The following is a 23,860-nucleotide window of genomic DNA, read 5'->3' on the forward strand; positions in this document are numbered from 1 at the left end:
TTCATACCCCTGAAACAAAGAAAGTTTAAAGTTTGTTTTGTTTAACGACAACACTAGTCCACATTGATTAATTAATCATAGGCTATTGGATGTCAAACATTTGGTAATTCTGACTCGAAGTCAACTGAGGAAACCTGCTAGATTTTTCCTAATGCAGCAAGGGATATTTTATATGCACTTTCACACAGACAGGAAAGCACATACCCCGGCCGTTGACCAGTTGTGGTGCACTGGTTGGAAGGAGAAAAAACCCAATCAGTTGAACAGGTCCACTGACGTTCGATCCTGCGATGGAAGCACCTCAGGCAACCACTCGAACAGACTGAGCTAAATCCCGCCCTCTAAAAAAAAAAAAATCAACCTCCACTGACAGAATTCAAACCACGGACTCTCAGTACGAGAGTCCAGCACTCTACCCACTGAGCTAATATTGAAATTCCCAATAGCTACTGCCAGTAGAAGCACTTTATACCAACATTACTACATATACATGAATACTACATGAACGGCTATTAGATATTGTTTATCTTATGAGTAGGGGCGTAAAGCGTTCACTTGATGTGCGGTCAGTCTGGATTCAATCCCCATCGGTGGGCCCATTGGGCTATTTCTCGATCTACTATGCGGAATCTGAGTCTTCAGTTGTTAGGTGATTTAAGTTTCTTTACAGCATCAGAACAAAACACCGAGTCACCTACCTTCACTTCTGTCTGTTGACCAGCATCAGAAACCAGGGGCTCGATGACCTGAAAGAAAACAACAACAAAATGAGACTGCCCGAGAATACTTGTACTAAGCTTCAGAACTATCCAATCCAAAGTTTACCCGAAGACAGACTTTACCATTTTCAATGTTAAATTTCTATTTAAAATATTTAAATTTAATAAAAATTCACAAATTCAAAATTTCCAAAATATCTCCCTATTAGTTTGTGAAGACTGTTCCAGAGAATCATAGTACCAAGTTTCAGAACTATCCAATCAAAACTCTAGGAGAGGGAAGACTTAAATCTTTAATGTTAAATTTCTATTTAAAATTATTAAATTATTAAATTTCCAAACACAATATTTCCTAAATATATCTGCATTAGTTTCTGAAGACTGTCCCTAAAAATACTTATACTAAGTTTTAGAACTATCCAACTCAACACTCAGGAGAAGATATACTTTCAAATTTCAATTTCAATTTAAAATGTTTTTTAATAAAATTTCAGAAGTTTAATATTTCAAAAAATATATCTCTATTAGTTTGTGAAGGATTCCCTAAAGGAACATTGTACCAAGTTTCAGAATAATTCAATCAAAACTGTAGGAGAAGATAGACTTCAAAGAAAAGGTTGACAGCCGGACAAATAGGTATCAGAAAAGGTCTGCTGAAAAATACTATAGCAAAGCCAACCAATTCCCAAATTCAATGTCTGAAAAGGGCTAAGTATGATTTATATAAAATGTATTTTGTTTTTGTTTTAACTCAGTCGGGACGTGCAGTCTAGTGGTACTATTGTACTTAGAATGCCTATGATATGGAATCTGACTCTTCAGTTGTTGAGGTGATTTACGTTTCTAAACAGCATCACAACAAAATACCGTGTTACCTACCTTCACTTCTGTCTGTTCACCAGCATCAGTCTTGATGGCCTGAAAGAAAACAACAACAAAATGAGACTGTCCCTGAGAATACTTGTACTAAGTTTCAGAATTATCCATCAAGTTTAGAAGACAGACTTTACAATGTTCAATGTTAAATTTCTATTTAAAATATTTAAATTTAATAAAAATTCACAAATTCGAAATTGCCAAAATATCTCAATCTGGACAGTCTAGTGGTACTATTGTAATCAGAATACCTATGATGTGGAATGTGACTCTTCAGTTGATTTATGTTTCTTAAAGGGATAATTAAGGCATTTGGCCTGGTATGCATATTCAACAATATATAATGCACATTATTGCTTAATATCGACAAGTATAATCGTATAGTTAATTAATAAAACTGTTAAATGTGACGGCTATTATATATAACGGGCGCAGCCATTTTGTACCATCCCAGTGAATACGCCCTCTGGCGAGCTGGTGGTTACGTAATACCTAACATGTCATGTCAGGAATTAGTCTTTGAACCGAAGAAACAAAACATACCTGATTTTTGTGGATGCATCGCAATGTTCTGTAATAATAGCTATCCCAGTAAGCCAACAATTATATATTATTTTTCAGTACAAAATAAACCAACATTGTCAGTGTTAAAATAACTGTATTATGTTTTGTATATAAATTAACCCATGTACTGAAGTAATAATCGGAATGTTTTCTTGGTTAATTGGTCTTTTCTTTCCGTGGCCTGTACCTGTGGTTCCTGATGGGCAGGTGTATATTTAGACGGTCCCCAGACACTGTCTAGACACACTAAAAAGACGTGCCTCTTTTAATAAGATCACAGGGTATTGTGTGATAACCACACAGATACCCGTCAAATCGTCCTGCTTTATTACTGTAAGTAATTCTGTAAAACCCTTGTAAGTAATTCTGTAAAACCCTTGATTAAGTAGACTTTCCCCATCTAAAATCACAAAACTGACCAATTACGTCGTCGAAAAGAAAAGTATCACTTGGGTATCGTGAGTGGTAGTTTTTGCTCGAATGTACCCTACCAATAGGCCTAATAATATGCATTTTTTCTTTGGATTTTTTAAAAAAGAAAAATACCATAACTCCATTTTGTTCTACTGATGCAAATTGAAATATATTTAGTTAAAATAGTTTATTATACCATCAAGTCATTTATGTTGTTTTACAAATCAGGTTGATGAAAGCGAAGCGCCTTGTCGTAAATTAGAGCGTTTGTTTACACTGTGCATAGAGGAGATGGACGGAGCTGACGTAACTTCGCCCCAAGCTATACCACCGGATGTCACAAAAACGAAACAAAATGGCTGCCCCCAGTTAGCAGGAATAATCATGGGTTTTTTAATAACTCTAAAATTACGTGTTTTTCATTTGTTAAAGGAAAGGACAATCAAGGCATTTGACCTGGTATGCATATTCAACGATATATAATGCACATTATTGCTTAATAGCAACAAGTATAATCGTATAGTTAATTAATAAAACGGTTAAATGTGACGGCTATTATATATAACGGGCACAGCCATTTTGTATCATCCCAGTGAATACGCCTTCTGGCGAGCTGGTGGTTACGTAATACCTAACGTGTCACGTCAGGAATTAATCTTTGAACTGAAGAAACAAAACATACCTGATTTTTGCGGATGCATCGCAGTATTCTGTAATAATAGTCATCCCAGGAAGCCAGCAACAATTATATATTATTTTTAATACAAAATAAACCACCATTGTCAGTGTTGAAATAACTGTATTGTTTTGTACATAAATTAACCCATGTACTGAAATAATAATCTGAGTGTTTTCGTAGTTAATTGGTCTTTTCTTTCCTTAGCCTGTACCTGTGGTTCCTGATTTACAGGTGTATGTTTAGACGGTTCCCAGACACTGTGTCTAGACACACTAAAAAGACGTGCCTCTTTTATTAAGATCACAGGGTATCCGCATGGACACCCCTCTAATCGTAATCGATCAGCCGTCCTGCTTTATTACTGTAAGTAATTCTGTAAAACCCTTGATTAAGTAGACTTTCCCCATTTAAAACAGTGCTTATGGTTTGACGCGAGCAATTGCTCTCGCTCGCGTGTGCTCGCGCAAAACTATTTCCGCGTGGGCGAAAAACTGCTCGCGTTATCACACGTAGACATCGCTAATCTATTTACTCCAAAAATACTGTGAACTGGCACCACGGAAAATTGAAAATAGCTACCGGTCTATAGAAATGTTTGACTTATTTCTATGTTTTGCAAGCTGTTTATTGATTGGTCAGCGAGACCCGAGAATGGGAGAATGTCGATAATTGGACTGAGTATAAAGGTCAAGGATTTGTTTCCTGATTTGCTCGATTTTACGAATGGCCCATATGCTGTCATTAGGATGTCTCACGCGATTCCGTTGTCAGCCGAGAGCCGCCCGTTGGTCATGTTCGATTTTCGGGTATTGTCGGAAATTGTTAACCTACGGACATTGACGACTGAGTATTGGATAACGTCAGTGTCGAAAAGTTGTATACGCGAATATATTTCGATTTACAATTTTCGAATCGATATGTCTAAAGAAATCCAAGGTAATTCTGTGCAATTAAGTACTTTTCTTAAGTGGTCCGTAGGTGATGTGATTTCTTGGAACAGCGAAACCCAAACGCGGACAGGAAATGGTCGTCAGGATTTCGTGCAAGTTGTGTGGAAAACACGTGGATAAAATAAAAAAGGACTCAAAAATCCGTGGCCAAATTCAAAAAGAGGTAGAAGTGTTTGCCACAGGAACGACAAATGTGAAGAAGCATGCTATTGACAGGCATTTGGGCAGTGCAGCACATCGTGTGGCTATAGATTACGAACATTTATTGGGTGATGAAGATTGTATAGTGGGCGATACTCCTATACTGTCAGCATCTACACCACGAAGCCAACCGGCAATTGACATTTCATTAAACCAAGCATCCAGAGACGCATACAAGGAATTATTAAAAACTGCATACCAAATAGCAGTTGATGGCTTGCCACTCCGTACGTTTACGTCATTTATTCAAGTTCAAAAAGAAAATGGTGTAGTTAATTTCGGGTAAGTCAGCCTGCAATATTATAGTGAAGTGTCCACTTTTCGTGCATTCAACAATTTCTACAAAACAATACAACACTAAATAAGACAGGTTTACTAACCTTACAAAATGACCATTTATCATTTATTTACAGCAGGATAATGAACTTTTAAAGTAGGATTTATAAATATGTTTTTAAAGTTATTTAACACTGTAGAAGAACTGTCATTTTAATATCCAACTGAATAATAAACAACCGATCTTGGATTTAATTTCATTAAAACAAATTCTACCAACTAATAAAATGAAGGAAAAATTATAACTAATTAACAAAATGTCAAGTTCATAAAAAAAAGAGTTAATTGTGGAAAAGGGCACGAGAAAACAACATGCACGAGAAGTGGACCTTAGACCATATTATTATTGTTATTATTATTATATCATAAATTATTAATAATTAAATGAGGTGGTGTTCTTCTTTTTTTTTGCAATTTTTTTTTTTGCATTATTATTATTTAGTTTTTTAAATTATAATATATTATAATCACATTGGTCCAAAGGAATTTATTTTATTGGTAATGTAATACTACTGTAAGTCTAATAGAAACAGCCGAATTACATGGATAGATTTGATGTGCTTTGCTTTACAACAGTTATGGTGCGTTGATGACACGTTATATCACATGTAGTTCCACTGATAAATTATTAATTCCACTATGTTTTACAAATATTTTTTTCTTGGATATTTAAACAACCTCACATTAAATTTAATCCCATACCCCATGAACACTTTTAATTTACTTTTCAACTCATGCCAAACTGATTTTTTAAAAACACCCTTAATGAAGGCTGGGATGGTCCTGGCGAATCACTAATATTATTATACATAATAAAATTTAAATATTACATGTAGACCTACCCTTTCCTCATGTGTTGAATTTATTGAAAGGCCCCCCCCCCCCCCCCCCCCCCCCCCCCCCACCCCCCCCCCCCCCCACCCCCCCCCCCCCCCCCCCCCCCCCCCCCCCCATTTTCTTCATGTTCCTTAATATTTATATATATTTTTCTATATTAGTAAAACAAATTAAAGAAAAAACAAGCAAGGCTACCAAAATATTTATTAACATTCTGATATTTAAAAAAAATAAAGTAAAACAAAACAAAAGATAGAAAAAAATAAACAAAACACCACAACAAACAAGCAAATAAATTTATTAATATCATCAAATACTTGATTTATATGTACACTAAGTTTTGGACATGGTTTCATTTTAGGCTGTGATTCCCCTCAGAAGGCTGTTGAATTTATAAACTATATTGCCAATCAACAGAGAATTGCCATTAATAAAATCCTGAGTTGCAGCATCTGCTTCTGTTTTGAGTGATGGTAGTCAGGCCAGGAAGACAGGATGTGAGGAGGAGTTGGTTTTCGTTCGAGTTGTTCACAAAGGCAAACCTGTATACTTCTGCATTGGACTGCAAGATATGGATACATATGGTGCAGCTAATGCGGAAAACCTGAAGCAGGCAATAGATGATGTTTTCATCAAGGCCATCAAGCTCTCTGAAGAACAATACTCAAATGCTCTAATCTCAGCAGCTGCAGATGGTGCCTCTGTAAATACTGGTATTTAAATTTAGTTATGTTATTATTAAAATAAATTGATTAAAAGAGATACTTGAAGTATCTTTGTTGAAAGTTCAACAACAACAACAACAACAACAACAGAATTGGAGCAAATTGATTAGATGGTCACTAGTTATTAGATGTGAAACAAGCCAGGGTGCAATTTGTTTGGTATTTCATTGCAATTTGCTACACAAATTTCAGAAATTGCTATGAAATTCTGAATGATTTAATACTAGTTGCTAATCAATTTTCTATGCATTACAACTTTTGCTAATCAAAATTTTATAAACAAAATGTACCCTGCAAACTATATTAGACATAACCACAGAAACATTGTAGAATGGAAAATTATTATGGTTTCCACAAGTATAGTTTGACATCAGGAACTTTAACTCTTTATGAAAACTTTAAGATCATGTGTGTATGTATGTTGGGTTTGGTTTTTTGTTGCATATAAAAATCTAATTATTTCAAACAATTGTACTTGCAGGGGTTTACTCAGGACTTCTTGCACGATTGTCACAAACACGACCATGGATGGTGAATATTCACTGCATTTCCCACAGGATTGAATTAGCAGTAAAAGATGCCATGCTTGATACCAAAAGAAGCAAAGCATTCTCTGATGTTCAGCAATTCATGATAACGTTGTACTACCTGTTCAAGAAATCTCCGAAGGTCAGCCGACATTTACATTCAACAGCAGAAGCATTGGATGTACAAGTGTACAAGGTGAAAAAAGTCCACGGTACCAGATTTGTCTGCCATCAGTTACTAGGACTACAGTCTCTGATAAATGATTGGGTTGTGCTTGCTCTATCTGTGGAGAACTCCTTGGCATCGAAAAACAAAACAACAACACAATTACCTGGTATCCTGCAGAAGTTGAGGAATGTCACCTTTCTTGTAACATGTTGCTACTTTAAGAATGTCCTAGATGCCATCACACCACTGTCTTTGTCCTTTCAAAGAGGGGACATCATGGCTTATGAAGTTCTGTACCAAGTGCAAAGAACGCAATCAAGAATACAAGATCTGATTGATGAGGAGGCCATATCTGTAAAAGGAATCTTATCATCCATTGGCAATGAATATGATGAAACAGAATTGACAATTAGCCGAAGTTTGCCAAAACAGGGACATACAAGGAGGAACATTGTTAACAGAGAATACAACAAGGTATCATACACAAACATGTTCAAACCAACTGGGGCCATTGAAGCTGTAAAAAGCATCAAGGAAAAAGTCTTGCCAGAACTGTTGAAATGTATGGTTACCAGATTTTCAAGCTTTGACGCAGATATCTATAGACATATGCAATGGTTAGATCCTGCAAATTGGGATGAAGATGATGTGACTGCAGAAGTCAAACCTCTTCTCCAGTTAGCATCACATTTCCAGGAAAGAAAAATGCATGAAATCGATTACTTTGCTGTCAAGAGGGAATGGAAGGATTTGAGAAATGCTGTGAAACATTTTTACATTAATCTGCAGATGAAACAGTTGTGGCAGAAAATTATGACCTACAGAAGAACTGATTTCCCCAACATCTGTAGATTGGTGGAAATAGTTTTCTGCAATGGCCCCAGCAACAGCACTGTGGAGGCTGGATTCAGCCACCTCACTGCCATGCTATCGGACAGACGTCTCTCTCTTAGCCACAAAACGATGGAAGACCTGTTACTGCTTAAAGTGAACCATCATATCTTCACTGACACCGAACAGGAGAAGATAATCATTTCAGCCTTGGATTCATTTCTTTCAACCAAAAAACGAAAGTTGAAGCTTGACAACACCCATCAAACAAAACAACCGTGCATGGATCTTGACATTGATGATGATATTGGAGTCCATTTTGGAGTTGAAGTTGAACAATTGGAAGATGATGACATGTTCATTGATAACACTGAAGACTGTGAGCTAGACTATTTTTCTGAGAGTGAGCCAGAGGAATGTTTTGAGGTTGAAACTGCAGAATAAATTTAAAAAAAACTAACAATAAAATATGCAGTGAAAACATATTTTCTTTATTTCAATGACTGTGTTAGTATTAAATGTATTATAAAAGGAACTTCGTTGTTTGCTGATGGTGCATCACATTAAATCTCTCAACAGACTTCTCCTCAATCTAGATATCTTGGATCTTTAGTAAGTACAATTATTTCACCTCTGTTTCACTTTTATTTTGCTATAAATCACATACCTTTAGTAACTTGATATTTCTTTTAATTATAGATAAATCTAACAACAGGGCATATATCTTTTTGTTTTTTTATATAATATACATACAGAGAGCAATTGCTCTCCATCATCATTTCAAGAGAGCAGTTTATTGCTCGCCATCAATTTTCAAACCATAAGCACTGTTTAAAATCACAAAACTGACCAATTACGTAGTCCAAAAGAAATGAAAATTATCACTTGGGTATCGTGAGTGGTCGTTTTTACTCAAACGTAGCATACCAATAGACCTAATAATATGTGGGTTTTTTCTTTGGATTTTTTAAAAAAGAAAAATACTATAACTACATTTCATTCTATTGATGCAAATTGAAATATATTTAGTTAAATAGTTTATTATACTATCAAGTCATTTATGTTGTTTTACAAGTCAGGTTGATGAAAGTGAAGCGCCTTGTCGTAAATTAGAGTGTTTGTTTACACTGTGCATAGACCAGATGGATGGAGCTGATGTCACTTCGCCCCAAGCTATACCACCGGACGTCAAAAAAACGAAACAAAATGGCTGCCCCCAGTTAGCAGGAATAATCATGTTTTTTTATTAACACTAAAATTACGCGTTTTTCATTTGTTATGGTGTCAGTATGTGTTGGTGGTCCGAGTATGCATCTTTCCAACACATAAATCTCTTGTTTGAGTTTACTCTACCTTTAAAGTGTCAGTATGTGTTGGTGGTCCGGGTATGCATCTTTCCAACACATAAGGCTCTTGTTTGAGTTGACCCTACCTTTAACAGAATCAGAACAAAACACCGAGTCACCTACCTTCACTTCCGTCAGTTCAGCATCAGAAACCAGGATGTCGATGATCTGAAAGAAATCAACAACAACAAAATGTCAAAATTAGAACAATTAGAACAATTAACTCTCCTGTGCAAAGCCAGAACCTAGTAACTCATTTTTTATATCAAACTTGAGTTGATATTATTTTTGGAGTTACTAGGTATATGACGTTCCTTTAGTGTATTGTGTATGGCAATATTTTCCTTCATTACGAAGTTATTACCATGGCAAAACCTAGCAACTCCACCATTGTTCTAGGATGCCACAGTAAAACCTAGTATCTCAACCAACCAATCAGATGCCAGCTTTGAAGCCCAAAACAAGATGGCTGCGCCCATGAAAGTGGTAACATTTCAGTAAATAAATCGTTTACCAGTGTCTTTATTACGGGATAATCACAATAAAGTATGGCCTGGACAAGTAGATTAAAGCAATTTTTTGTCATGGCCCTGAAAAACGTTAGGTGAGTAAGCAAATACTATAACATGTAGGAGAAAATGACCAAATCAACTCAGTTTATTCTCCCGTGCAAAGCCAGAACCTAGTAACTCACGTTTTGCTTGTTTTGAGAAAACCAAAGAGAACATCATTTGTGAATATTAAAATCTATTCTATTCATGGAGATGTACTTACTGCTTTATATATATCCACGAAGATCCACAATTCTCACCAATAATTAATCGGACTTAATTACCATTATTTTGTGGGGTTTATAAACCACTTGACCACTTTTCAACTAGTCTATTGTAGATTTCAAAACTGTTACTATTACATGCACTGTTCATTGATTCTGTAGTAAGAAAGTATGGCCTAGTAAGAAAGTTAAACATTAAATCATTATTATATGTCATTAAATTTGATTGTACTAGATACATCGGTCGTTAAAACAGCACTCCAATTCATCAGACAAGGGCATTTTCTTACAGATCTCAATGCCTTATTGAAGCTATGTCATATTTTCCTGCCATTTGTACACACATTTATTGGAAAATAAATTAGTAATTTTCATACTAGGTTTTGCCTTGGTAATATATATGAAGTTCTTTAGCATTTGCTATGCCAAAACCTAGTAACTCATTTTCCCGCCAAATAATGGTAAATAAGTCTGATTAATTATTGGTGAGAATTGTGAACCTTAGTGGATATATATAAAACAGTAAGTACATCTCCATGAATAGAATAGATTTTTATATTCGCAAATGATGTTCTCTTTGGTTTTCTCAAAACAAGCAAAAAGTGAGTTACTAGGTTCTGGCTTTGCACGGGAGAACTGGTACATTTATTTGTTGTTGTCTGTTGTGAATGAAATAGGTCTTCATTAAAAAATAATTAAACATTGATAGGAGATTTTTTCAAAGTATTCTTTGATGATTACATACATGTATATAGAGGATATTTCATGTTTTTTGTCAAATATGATTTATATCTCATCGAGTGAAGTTTGCAATCATATCTCACGAGTTGCGCTTGTGCGACGAGTGTGATGTGATTGCAAACTACACGAGATGAGATATAAATGATATTTGACAAAAAACATGAAATTTTCTATTTATTATACAACTTTTGGCAATTTACCTTTATTTTTAAAATGCCAGCAGCAAAATAGTTCCGGCTTTCTTACAGTGAAGATAACACTTTCTACAGTGACGATAACACATTTTAGAGTGAAATCTTCACTCTAAAATGTGTTATCATCACTGAGTGATTGATAACACTTTTATTTCACTGATATTTCACTAAATGTTATATAATAAATGTTGACCTTTGTAATATTTAAATAACCCAGTCTTTGGAAATTAAGTGTTATTGCTATTACCAAGAAGAGCCCCCACAAGTCCAAAATATTAGACTTGAGTACTCAAGGGTCAAACTCAACCGGACGCTAGCATCCGACACTAGATGATAACTAATAAAAGTATAATAGCATTATTCATCTTAATTCCAGCACTGATTCTCGCTCCAGCCAGTGTACCATGACTGGTACACCAAAGGCTGTGGTATGTGCTATCATGTCTATGAGATGGTGTTACTAAGTCCTGTGAATGGACCCCAGTACTCGTGGAGACCCTGTTACTAAGTCCTGTGAATGGACCCGAGTACTCGTGGAGACCCTGTTACTAAGTCCTGTGAATGGACCCCAGTACTCGTGGAGACCCTGTTACTAAGTCCTGTGAACGGACCCCAGTACTCGTGGAGACCCTATTACTAAGTCCTGTGAATGGACCCCAGTACTCATGGAGACCCTATTACCAAGTCCTGTGAACGGCCCCGAGTATTTGTGGAGACCCTATTACTAAGTCCTGAGAATGGACCCGAGTATTTGTGGAGACCCTGTTACTAAGTCCTGTGAATGGACCCGAGTACTCATGGAGACCCTGTTACTAAGTCCTGTGAATGGATCCCAGTATTCGTGGAGACCCTATTACTAAGTCCTGTGAATGGATCCAGTACTCGTGGAGACCCTATTACTAAGTCCTGTGAACGGACCCGAGTATTCGTGGATACCCTATTACTAAGTCCTGTGAATTGACCCGAGTACTCGTGCAGACCCTGTTATTAAGTCCTGTGAATTGACCCGAGTACTCGTGCAGACCCTGTTACTAAGTCATGTGAATGGACCAGAGTACTCGTGGAGACCCTGTTACTAAGTCCTGTGAATTGACCCCAGTACTCGTGGAGACCCTCTTACTAAGTCCTGTGAATGGACCAGAGTACTCGTGGAGACCCTGTTACTAAGTCCTGTGAATGGACCCCAGTACTCGTGGAGACCCTGTTACTAAGTCCTGTGAACGGACCCCAGTACTCGTGGAGACCCTGTTACTAAGTCTTGTGAATGGACCCGAGTACTTGTGGAGACCCTGTTACTAAGTCTTGTGAATGGACCCGAGTACTTGTGGAGACCCTGTTACTAAGTCCTGTGAATGGATCCCAGTACTCGTGGAGACCCTATTACTAAGTCCTGTGAATGGATCCAGTACTCATGGAGACCCTGTTACTAAGTCCTGTGAACAGACCCGAGTATTCGTGGAGACCCTGTTACTAAGTCCTGTGAATGGACCCCAGTACTCGTGGAGACCCTGTTACTAAGTCCTGTGAACGGACCCGGGTACTCGTGGAGACCCTGTTACTAAGTCCTGTGAATGGACCCGAGTACTCGTGGAGACCCTATTACTAAGTCCTGTGAATGGACCCGAGTACTCGTGGAGACCCTATTACTAAGTCCTGTGAATGGACCCGAGTACTCGTGGAGACCCTATTACTAAGTCCTGTGAATGGACCCGAGTACTCGTGGAGACCCTATTACTAAGTCCTGTGAATGGACCCGAGTACTCGTGGAGACCCTATTACTAAGTCCTGTGAATGGACCCCAGTACTAAGTCCTGTGAATGGACCCCAGTACTCGTGGAGACCCTATTACTAAGTCCTGTGAATGGACCCCAGTACTCGTGGAGACCCTATTACTAAGTCCTGTGAATGGACCCCAGTACTCGTGGAGACCCTGTTACTAAGTCCTGTGAATGGACCCCAGTACTCGTGGAGACCCTGTTACCAAGTCCTGTAAACGGACCCGAGTACTCGTGGAGACCCTATTACCAAGTCCTGTGAACGGCCCCGAGTATTTGTGGAGACCCTGTTACTAAGTCCTGAGAATGGACCCGAGTATTTGTGGAGACCCTGTTACTAAGTCCTGTGAACGGACCCCAGTACTCGTGGAGACCCTGTTACTAAGTCCTGTGAACGGACCCGGGTACTCGTGGAGACCCTTTTACTAAGTCCTGTGAACGGACCCGAGTACTCGTGGAGACCCTATTACTAAGTCCTGTGAACGGACCCGAGTACTCGTGGAGACCCTGTTACTAAGTCCTGTGAATGGACCCGAGTACTCGTGGAGACCCTATTACCAAGTCCTGTGAACGGCCCCGAGTATTTGTGGAGACCCTATTACTAAGTCCTGAGAATGGACCCGAGTATTTGTGGAGACCCTGTTACTAAGTCCTGTGAATGGACCCGAGTACTCATGGAGACCCTGTTACTAAGTCCTGTGAATGGATCCCAGTATTCGTGGAGACCCTATTACTAAGTCCTGTGAATGGATCCAGTACTCGTGGAGACCCTATTACTAAGTCCTGTGAACGGACCCGAGTATTCGTGGATACCCTATTACTAAGTCCTGTGAATTGACCCGAGTACTCGTGCAGACCCTGTTATTAAGTCCTGTGAATTGACCCGAGTACTCGTGCAGACCCTGTTACTAAGTCATGTGAATGGACCAGAGTACTCGTGGAGACCCTGTTACTAAGTCCTGTGAATTGACCCCAGTACTCGTGGAGACCCTCTTACTAAGTCCTGTGAATGGACCAGAGTACTCGTGGAGACCCTGTTACTAAGTCCTGTGAATGGACCCCAGTACTCGTGGAGACCCTGTTACTAAGTCCTGTGAACGGACCCCAGTACTCGTCGAGACCCTGTTACTAAGTCTTGTGAATGGACCCGAGTACTTGTGGAGACCCTGTTACTAAGTCTTGTGAATGGACCCGAGTACTTGTGGAGACCCTGTTACTAAGTCCTGTGAATGGATCCCAGTACTCGTGGAGACCCTATTACTAAGTCCTGTGAATGGATCCAGTACTCATGGAGACCCTGTTACTAAGTCCTGTGAACAGACCCGAGTATTCGTGGAGACCCTGTTACTAAGTCCTGTGAATGGACCCCAGTACTCGTGGAGACCCTGTTACTAAGTCCTGTGAACGGACCCCAGTACTCGTGGAGACCCTGTTACTAAGTCCTGTGAACGGACCCGGGTACTCGTGGAGACCCTGTTACTAAGTCCTGTGAATGGACCCGAGTACTCGTGGAGACCCTATTACTAAGTCCTGTGAATGGACCCGAGTACTCGTGGAGACCCTATTACTAAGTCCTGTGAATGGACCCGAGTACTCGTGGAGACCCTATTACTAAGTCCTGTGAATGGACCCGAGTACTCGTGGAGACCCTATTACTAAGTCCTGTGAATGGACCCCAGTACTAAGTCCTGTGAATGGACCCCAGTACTCGTGGAGACCCTATTACTAAGTCCTGTGAATGGACCCCAGTACTCGTGGAGACCCTATTACTAAGTCCTGTGAATGGACCCCAGTACTCGTGGAGACCCTGTTACTAAGTCCTGTGAATGGACCCCAGTACTCGTGGAGACCCTGTTACCAAGTCCTGTAAACGGACCCGAGTACTCGTGGAGACCCTATTACCAAGTCCTGTGAACGGCCCCGAGTATTTGTGGAGACCCTGTTACTAAGTCCTGAGAATGGACCCGAGTATTTGTGGAGACCCTGTTACTAAGTCCTGTGAACGGACCCCAGTACTCGTGGAGACCCTGTTACTAAGTCCTGTGAACGGACCCGGGTACTCGTGGAGACCCTTTTACTAAGTCCTGTGAACGGACCCGAGTACTCGTGGAGACCCTATTACTAAGTCCTGTGAATGGACCCGAGTACTCGTGGAGACCCTGTTACTAAGTCCTGTGAATGGACCCGAGTACTCGTGGAGACCCTATTACTAAGTCCTGTGAATGGACCCGAGTACTCGTGGAGACCCTATTACTAAGTCCTGTGAATGGACCCGAGTACTCGTGGAGACCCTATTACTAAGTCCTGTGAATGGACCCGAGTACTCGTGGAGACCCTATTACTAAGTCCTGTGAATGGACCCCAGTACTAAGTCCTGTGAATGGACCCGAGTACTCGTGGAGACCCTATTACTAAGTCCTGTGAATGGACCCCAGTACTCATGGAGACCCTATTACTAAGTCCTGTGAATGGACCCCAGTACTAAGTCCTGTGAATGGACCCCAGTACTCGTGGAGACCCTATTACTAAGTCCTGTGAATGGACCCCAGTACTCGTGGAGACCCTATTACTAAGTCCTGTGAATGGACCCCAGTACTCGTGGAGACCCTGTTACTAAGTCCTGTGAATGGACCCCAGTACTCGTGGAGACCCTATTACTAAGTCCTGTGAATGGACCCTCGTGGAGACCCTGTTACTAAGTCCTGTGAATGGACCCCAGTACTCGTGGAGACCCTATTACTAAGTCCTGTGAATGGACCCCAGTATTTGTGGAGACCCTATTACTAAGTCCTGTGAATGGACCCCAGTACTAAGTCCTGTGAATGGACCCGAGTACTCGTGGAGACCCTATTACTAAGTCCTGTGAATGGACCCCAGTACTCATGGAGACCCTATTACTAAGTCCTGTGAATGGACCCCAGTACTAAGTCCTGTGAATGGACCCCAGTACTCGTGGAGACCCTATTACTAAGTCCTGTGAATGGACCCCAGTACTCGTGGAGACCCTATTACTAAGTCCTGTGAATGGACCCCAGTACTCGTGGAGACCCTGTTACTAAGTCCTGTGAATGGACCCGAGTACTCGTGGAGACCCTGTTACTAAGTCCTGTGAATGGACCCCAGTACTCGTGGAGACCCTGTTACTAAGTCCTGTGAACGGACCCCAGTACTCGTGGAGACCCTATTACTAAGTCCTGTGAATGGACCCCAGTACTCATGGAGACCCTATTACCAAGTCCTGTGAACGGCCCCGAGTATTTGTGGAGACCCTATTACTAAGTCCTGAGAATGGACCCGAGTATTTGTGGAGACCCTGTTACTAAGTCCTGTGAATGGACCCGAGTACTCATGGAGACCCTGTTACTAAGTCCTGTGAATGGATCCCAGTATTCGTGGAGACCCTATTACTAAGTCCTGTGAATGGATCCAGTACTCGTGGAGACCCTATTACTAAGTCCTGTGAACGGACCCGAGTATTCGTGGATACCCTATTACTAAGTCCTGTGAATTGACCCGAGTACTCGTGCAGACCCTGTTATTAAGTCCTGTGAATTGACCCGAGTACTCGTGCAGACCCTGTTACTAAGTCATGTGAATGGACCAGAGTACTCGTGGAGACCCTGTTACTAAGTCCTGTGAATTGACCCCAGTACTCGTGGAGACCCTCTTACTAAGTCCTGTGAATGGACCAGAGTACTCGTGGAGACCCTGTTACTAAGTCCTGTGAATGGACCCCAGTACTCGTGGAGACCCTGTTACTAAGTCCTGTGAACGGACCCCAGTACTCGTGGAGACCCTGTTACTAAGTCTTGTGAATGGACCCGAGTACTTGTGGAGACCCTGTTACTAAGTCTTGTGAATGGACCCGAGTACTTGTGGAGACCCTGTTACTAAGTCCTGTGAATGGATCCCAGTACTCGTGGAGACCCTATTACTAAGTCCTGTGAATGGATCCAGTACTCATGGAGACCCTGTTACTAAGTCCTGTGAACAGACCCGAGTATTCGTGGAGACCCTGTTACTAAGTCCTGTGAATGGACCCAAGTACTCGTGGAGACCCTGTTACTAAGTCCTGTGAACGGACCCCAGTACTCGTGGAGACCCTGTTACTAAGTCCTGTGAACGGACCCGGGTACTCGTGGAGACCCTGTTACTAAGTCCTGTGAATGGACCCGAGTACTCGTGGAGACCCTATTACTAAGTCCTGTGAATGGACCCGAGTACTCGTGGAGACCCTATTACTAAGTCCTGTGAATGGACCCGAGTACTCGTGGAGACCCTATTACTAAGTCCTGTGAATGGACCCGAGTACTCGTGGAGACCCTATTACTAAGTCCTGTGAATGGACCCGAGTACTCGTGGAGACCCTATTACTAAGTCCTGTGAATGGACCCCAGTACTAAGTCCTGTGAATGGACCCCAGTACTCGTGGAGACCCTATTACTAAGTCCTGTGAATGGACCCCAGTACTCGTGGAGACCCTATTACTAAGTCCTGTGAATGGACCCCAGTACTCGTGGAGACCCTGTTACTAAGTCCTGTGAATGGACCCCAGTACTCGTGGAGACCCTGTTACCAAGTCCTGTAAACGGACCCGAGTACTCGTGGAGACCCTATTACCAAGTCCTGTGAACGGCCCCGAGTATTTGTGGAGACCCTGTTACTAAATCCTGAGAATGGACCCGAGTATTTGTGGAGACCCTGTTACTAAGTCCTGTGAACGGACCCCAGTACTCGTGGAGACCCTGTTACTAAGTCCTGTGAACGGACCCGGGTACTCGTGGAGACCCTTTTACTAAGTCCTGTGAACGGACCCGAGTACTCGTGGAGACCCTATTACTAAGTCCTGTGAATGGACCCGAGTACTCGTGGAGACCCTGTTACTAAGTCCTGTGAATGGACCCGAGTACTCGTGGAGACCCTATTACTAAGTCCTGTGAATGGACCCGAGTACTCGTGGAGACCCTATTACTAAGTCCTGTGAATGGACCCCAGTACTAAGTCCTGTGAATGGACCCCAGTACTCGTGGAGACCCTATTACTAAGTCCTGTGAATGGACCCCAGTACTCGTGGAGACCCTATTACTAAGTCCTGTGAATGGACCCCAGTACTCGTGGAGACCCTGTTACTAAGTCCTGTGAATGGACCCCAGTACTCGTGGAGACCCTGTTACCAAGTCCTGTAAACGGACCCGAGTACTCGTGGAGACCCTATTACCAAGTCCTGTGAACGGCCCCGAGTATTTGTGGAGACCCTGTTACTAAGTCCTGAGAATGGACCCGAGTATTTGTGGAGACCCTGTTACTAAGTCCTGTGAACGGACCCCAGTACTCGTGGAGACCCTGTTACTAAGTCCTGTGAACGGACCCGGGTACTCGTGGAGACCCTTTTACTAAGTCCTGTGAACGGACCCGAGTACTCGTGGAGACCCTATTACTAAGTCCTGTGAATGGACCCGAGTACTCGTGGAGACCCTGTTACTAAGTCCTGTGAATGGACCCGAGTACTCGTGGAGACCCTATTACTAAGTCCTGTGAATGGACCCGAGTACTCGTGGAGACCCTATTACTAAGTCCTGTGAATGGACCCGAGTACTCGTGGAGACCCTATTACTAAGTCCTGTGAATGGACCCGAGTACTCGTGGAGACCCTATTACTAAGTCCTGTGAATGGACCCCAGTACTAAGTCCTGTGAATGGACCCGAGTACTCGTGGAGACCCTATTACTAAGTCCTGTGAATGGACCCCAGTACTCATGGAGACCCTATTACTAAGTCCTGTGAATGGACCCCAGTACTAAGTCCTGTGAATGGACCCCAGTACTCGTGGAGACCCTGTTACTAAGTCCTGTGAATGGACCCCAGTACTCGTGGAGACCCTATTACTAAGTCCTGTGAATGGACCCTCGTGGAGACCCTGTTACTAAGTCCTGTGAATGGACCCCAGTACTCGTGGAGACCCTATTACTAAGTCCTGTGAATGGACCCCAGTATTTGTGGAGACCCTATTACTAAGTCCTGTGAATGGACCCCAGTACTAAGTCCTGTGAATGGACCCGAGTACTCGTGGAGACCCTATTACTAAGTCCTGTGAATGGACCCCAGTACTCATGGAGACCCTATTACTAAGTCCTGTGAATGGACCCCAGTACTAAGTCCTGTGAATGGACCCCAGTACTCGTGGAGACCCTATTACTAAGTCCTGTGAATGGACCCCAGTACTCGTGGAGACCCTATTACTAAGTCCTGTGAATGGACCCCAGTACTCGTGGAGACCCTGTTACTAAGTCCTGTGAATGGACCCCAGTACTCGTGGAGACCCTATTACTAAGTCCTGTGAATGGACCCCAGTATTTGTGGAGACCCTGTTACTAAGTCCTGTGAATGGACCCCAGTACTCGTGGAGACCCTATTACTAAGTCCTGTGAATGGACCCCAGTATTTGTGGAGACCCTATTACTAAGTCCTGTGAATGGACCCCAGTACTTGTGGAGACCCTATTCCTAAGTCACAGCGAGTGAGGTGGGGGCGGGACGTAGCCCAGTGGTAAAATGCTTTCCTTATGCGTAGTCGGTTTAGGATTGATTCCCATCGGTGGGCCCATTGGGCTATTTCTCATCCCAGCCAGTGCACCACGACTGGTATATTGAAGGCCGCGGTATGCGATATTCGGTCTGTAAAATGATGGACATAAAAGATCCCTTGCTACTAATGGAAAAATGTAGCGGGCTTCCTCTCTAAGACTGTATGTCAAAACTGCCAAATGTTTGACATCCAATAGCTGATGTTTAATAATTGATGTGCTCTAGTGGTGTCGTTAAACAAAACAAAGTTTAAACGTTTTGCACGGAGGACTAAATGGTGGTGTGCGACCTATAGTCTTTGTTAAAACTTTACTAGAGCACATTGATTACCAGTATTTGACCGAAAGTAAGCCCAGGGGTCCAAGACAACTCATTATGAGCTTAGTATGCGGTGGACTTATTCCCAGACATGGGGACAATTGTGTTTAAAATAAATAAATAAAAAACATGTTTTTTAAATGAACCAGGAAGAGAAAAAAAAATATTCAGTTCTACAACTACATGTACCATAGTGTTCAATTTGTTATTAATTAATGAAATTTTTATTTATTTTTTATTAGTAGTGTCTATTTATCGAAAACATACAAAAAATTAACAGTTTTACCTCCTATATATGTACGTTACAATTACTTACAAATGAGGAAACTAATCATCGGCTATTGGATGTCAAACATCTGATAATTCTGATATATACTGTATATCGCTGTGTATCAGCCGACTTTTCAAGCCTCTAAATACCATCATGAGAAGAGGGGTCATCCAATACATGGAGTCAACAAAAAATGTCAAAGAAAATACAACAAAATATTGGCGTGTACGGAAATACGATACTAACGAAAACTTGTCGGTCATTCTAGGCTTCAAAACCGTACCATTCCTTTACTCAACAGTATTTTTAACAGCCTCTATTAGGTCCCATACCAGTGTCCATTTGATACATACAATAAAAGTTATATTTTATTTGAGAAATGAAATGAAATTTATTTTATTTTAATAGTGTCGACAATTTCCGACAAAAGCCACCGACAAGTAGTACCAGTATTTGGCACCAAATGTGTCATGTGATCGAAACGGTTATTAAGTCCTTTTATAACCACTAATCAGAATTGATGATTTTCACTTACTGTCATTGTTGATTTTGCAATTCCTGATAAATTATTAGAAACTATGTTTTATTAGACATACCACCGAAAACATAAGAGGTAATGTTCATCATTGCATTTATCAATCGTGGGTGTGAAATAATATTTACACTGACATATAAAAGTGAAACTACATCTATCAGCTAGTGATGTCCATGCGATCGATTCAATTGAAAAAGGTCAAACTAAAAGAACAGAACAATGTTATCTCACATTAGGGGATATATATTTTTTTAAACTTTATTCTTTTTTGGTTATCTTGAAATCTTCATTAAAATATTTGTTTGTACATTGTACTTTGATCAGTTCACCAAAATAAATTCCCACGATTGACTGTTGCATGAGACCGACATTATCTCGATCGGATATATCTATATTTTTGCCCGTTTCAGCTATATAAAAGTTGAGTTGGCTTATACATAATACCAACCTTTTTGTACCTGATATTAAAGGGTTGGCTTATTCACAGTCAGCTAATACAGAGTGATATAAAGTTTGTTTTATTTAACGACACCACTAGAGCACATTGATTAATTAATCATCGGTTATTGGATGTCAAACATTTGATAATTCTGACACGTAGTCTTCATTTAAAATTTGTTTTATTTAACGACACTACTAGAGCTCAATGATTAATTAATCATCGGCTATTGGATGTCAAACATTTGGTAATTCTGACATATAGTCTTCATTTAAAATTTGTTTTATTTAACGACACTACTAGAGCTCAATTATTAATTAATCATCGGCTATTGGATGTTAAACATTTGAAGGAAATCTGCCATATTTTTTCCATTAACAGCAAGGCATCTTTTATGATGAATTTTCAACAGACAGGACAGAACATAGCCTTTGATATATCTGTCACAATAAACTGACTGATCATTGGGACAGGAAAAATCCAATAGAACCGCCGAGGTTTGATCTTACAAACTGAATCACCTCAAGCTCTACTGACTTGTTTACCCAAAATAGTCTCTGATTTTGTTTTTTTTATTTAACGACACCACTGGAGCACACTGATTAATTAATCATCGGCTATTATATGTCAAATATTTGGTCATTCTGACACGATGTCATCAGAGGAAACCCGCTACACTTTTTTCTAATGCAGCAAGGGATCTTTTATATGCACTTTCCCATAGACAGGATAGCACATACCACGGGCTTTGATATATAGCAGTCGTGGTGCACTGGCTGAAACGAGAAATAGCCCAATGGGCCCACTGACAGGGATCGATCCCAAACTGACAGTGCATCAAGCAAGTGCTTTACCACTTGGCTACGTCCAGCCCAAATCGTCTATGACAAGATTACCTCACTATCACCTGCGATATCCTCTTCAGGTACCGGTCTGCTTTCTATAACAACATTACCTCACTATCACCTGCGATATCCTCTTCAGGTACCGGTCTGCTTTCTATAACAACATTACCTCACTATCACCTGCGATATCCTCTTCAGGTACCGGTCTGCTTTCTATAACACCTTCATACTCCTGAAACAAAGAAAGTTTAAACCTTGGTTTGTTTAACGACACCACTAGAGCACGTTGATTAATTAATCATCGGCTATTGGATGTCAAACATTTGGTAATTCTGACTGAGTCAACATAGGAAACCCGCTACATTTTTCCTAATGCATCAAGGGATTTTTTTTTATGGGCTTTCCCATAGACAGGAAAGCACATACTCCCTCACTCTATCTCACACTCCCTGTCTCTCTCTATCTCACACTCCCTCTCTCTATTGCACACTCCTTCTCTCAATCTCACACTCCATATCTCTCTATCTCACACTCCATCTCTCTCTCTCTCTCACATTCCCTGTATCTTTCTATCTCACACTCTCTCTATTGCACACTCCTCTATCTCACACTCCCCGTCTCTCTCTATCTCACACTCCCCGTCTCTATCTCACACTCCATATCTCTCTCCCTCTCACATTCCCTGTATCTTTCTGTCACACACCCTCTCTCTCTCTCTATTGTACACTCCCTCTCTCTATCTCACACTCCAGTTTGACTACTTCCATGTTTGACTATTTTTCAGTTTGACTACTTCTCAGTTCGACTACTTCCCAGTTTGACTACTGGTAAAAAAAAAAGGCTGAGTAAACACACCTCTATGACAGTGAACTGCACTTATGCATAGATTAACAAATAATTGTATATTTTAAAATGTCTGTATATTTCATAATAAACATGAAACTATCTAATGTATATTTTAAAATGTCTGTGTATGTTTTACACCCTTCTATGAAGTTACAAACTCAGCCCTCTCAAGTCCAGCCATTGCGAAATGTAGGTGTGTTTATTCAGCCTAATTTTTATCAGTAGTCAAACTGGGGATAATGGGAGTGAACCCATCTAGCTTTATTTTAAAAAAAATGTTGTTTTAAGATGAACACATGCAAGCTTTCTGCCAGAAAGTAATTTGAGTGTATGTAACAAAAACAAAACAGATCCTAAGTGCCCCATCTAGGTGATTATAGATTTGACATATTTCAAAATTGAAATTTCACGTACTTTGCCAAATATTAAAAAGCAGTTCTTTTACTATAGTCTTTATACAAAAAAATATGTCTCATTAATTTTCTAAATTTTAGGGTTTCAGGGAACAATATTTCAAAATCTTAGGTAACCAGAAGTCAGTTCACGTAAGTTTTACTTAGGTAACCGATTGTTCAGTTATGTGAATATATTTCTCGTAACCTATAAGTTAGGCCTACCTAATCCTAAAACACGTGAACTACGGTTCTGTGCTACTTGGTGGTTCAAATGTATTAAAAAACATAAACTGATTTTCAATTTTACTTCTGATAGGGTACTTTTAATTTTATAAATTAATTGTTCACCACATAACCAATTAGCGGTTCATGTTATTTTAAAGTTGCGTAACCGACACACGAACAGGGGCCTAATTCACAAAGCTCTCTTAGGCTCTGCTAGAAAACAAAGCATCCTCTTTGCAGGTCTTTAAGCATTCTACTGCGAGGTCGCAAAGTTGCGAGAGTTTAGTGAATTAGGCCCCAGAACAACAAATATTGTGCTCAGGGGTTTGTAATTTTACCCTCTGGCAGAAACCCTGACTTGAATGTTTAATACCTTGTCATTTAAAACCTTGACACTAGACTCGTTACCTAACTGTACAAATCCATAGTTGTTGATATTAACAATCATTGGTTGCTGATCTGAAACACACAAAAACAGATTTAAACACCAAATACAGGGAGAAAAATTGTTCAGTATATTGTTTGTTTTGTTTAACAACACCACTAGAGCACATTGATTAATTAATCGTTGGCTACTGGATGTCAAATATTTGATAATTCTGACCCAATGGGTCCACCGATGTAGATCGATCCCAGACTGACCGTGCATAAAGCGAGCACTTTACCACTGGGCTATATCCCACCCCCTTGAAAAAGAAAAAAAACCCCTTATAAACCTTGGATATATCGAGCTTCGTGGTCTA

The 23,860-nt window shown here is 40.5% G+C and overlaps 1 protein-coding gene and 1 long non-coding RNA gene across 2 annotated transcripts; one reads left to right on the top strand and one right to left on the bottom strand.

Moving 5' to 3' along the window:
• Positions 1 to 697: 697 nt before the first annotated feature.
• On the bottom strand, positions 698 to 9,708 carry LOC121387847. The gene is made up of 3 exons (XR_005959893.1): positions 9,298 to 9,708; positions 1,599 to 1,637; positions 698 to 746 (listed from the first exon to the last, which is right to left on the bottom strand). It is a non-coding gene; the product is annotated as an uncharacterized LOC121387847 (long non-coding RNA).
• LOC121387846 (zinc finger protein 862-like) lies at positions 4,035 to 8,446 on the top strand. The gene is made up of 3 exons (XM_041519075.1): positions 4,035 to 4,685; positions 5,938 to 6,289; positions 6,783 to 8,446. Exons 2-3 carry the CDS (start codon positions 6,148 to 6,150, stop codon positions 8,270 to 8,272), a joined length of 1,632 nt encoding a protein of 543 aa, XP_041375009.1. The 5' UTR covers positions 4,035 to 4,685; positions 5,938 to 6,147; the 3' UTR covers positions 8,273 to 8,446.
• Positions 9,709 to 23,860: the final 14,152 nt, after the last annotated feature.

Source organism: Gigantopelta aegis, chromosome 13, assembly GCF_016097555.1.
Source record: "Gigantopelta aegis isolate Gae_Host chromosome 13, Gae_host_genome, whole genome shotgun sequence".
NCBI lineage: Eukaryota > Metazoa > Mollusca > Gastropoda > Neomphalida > Peltospiridae > Gigantopelta > Gigantopelta aegis.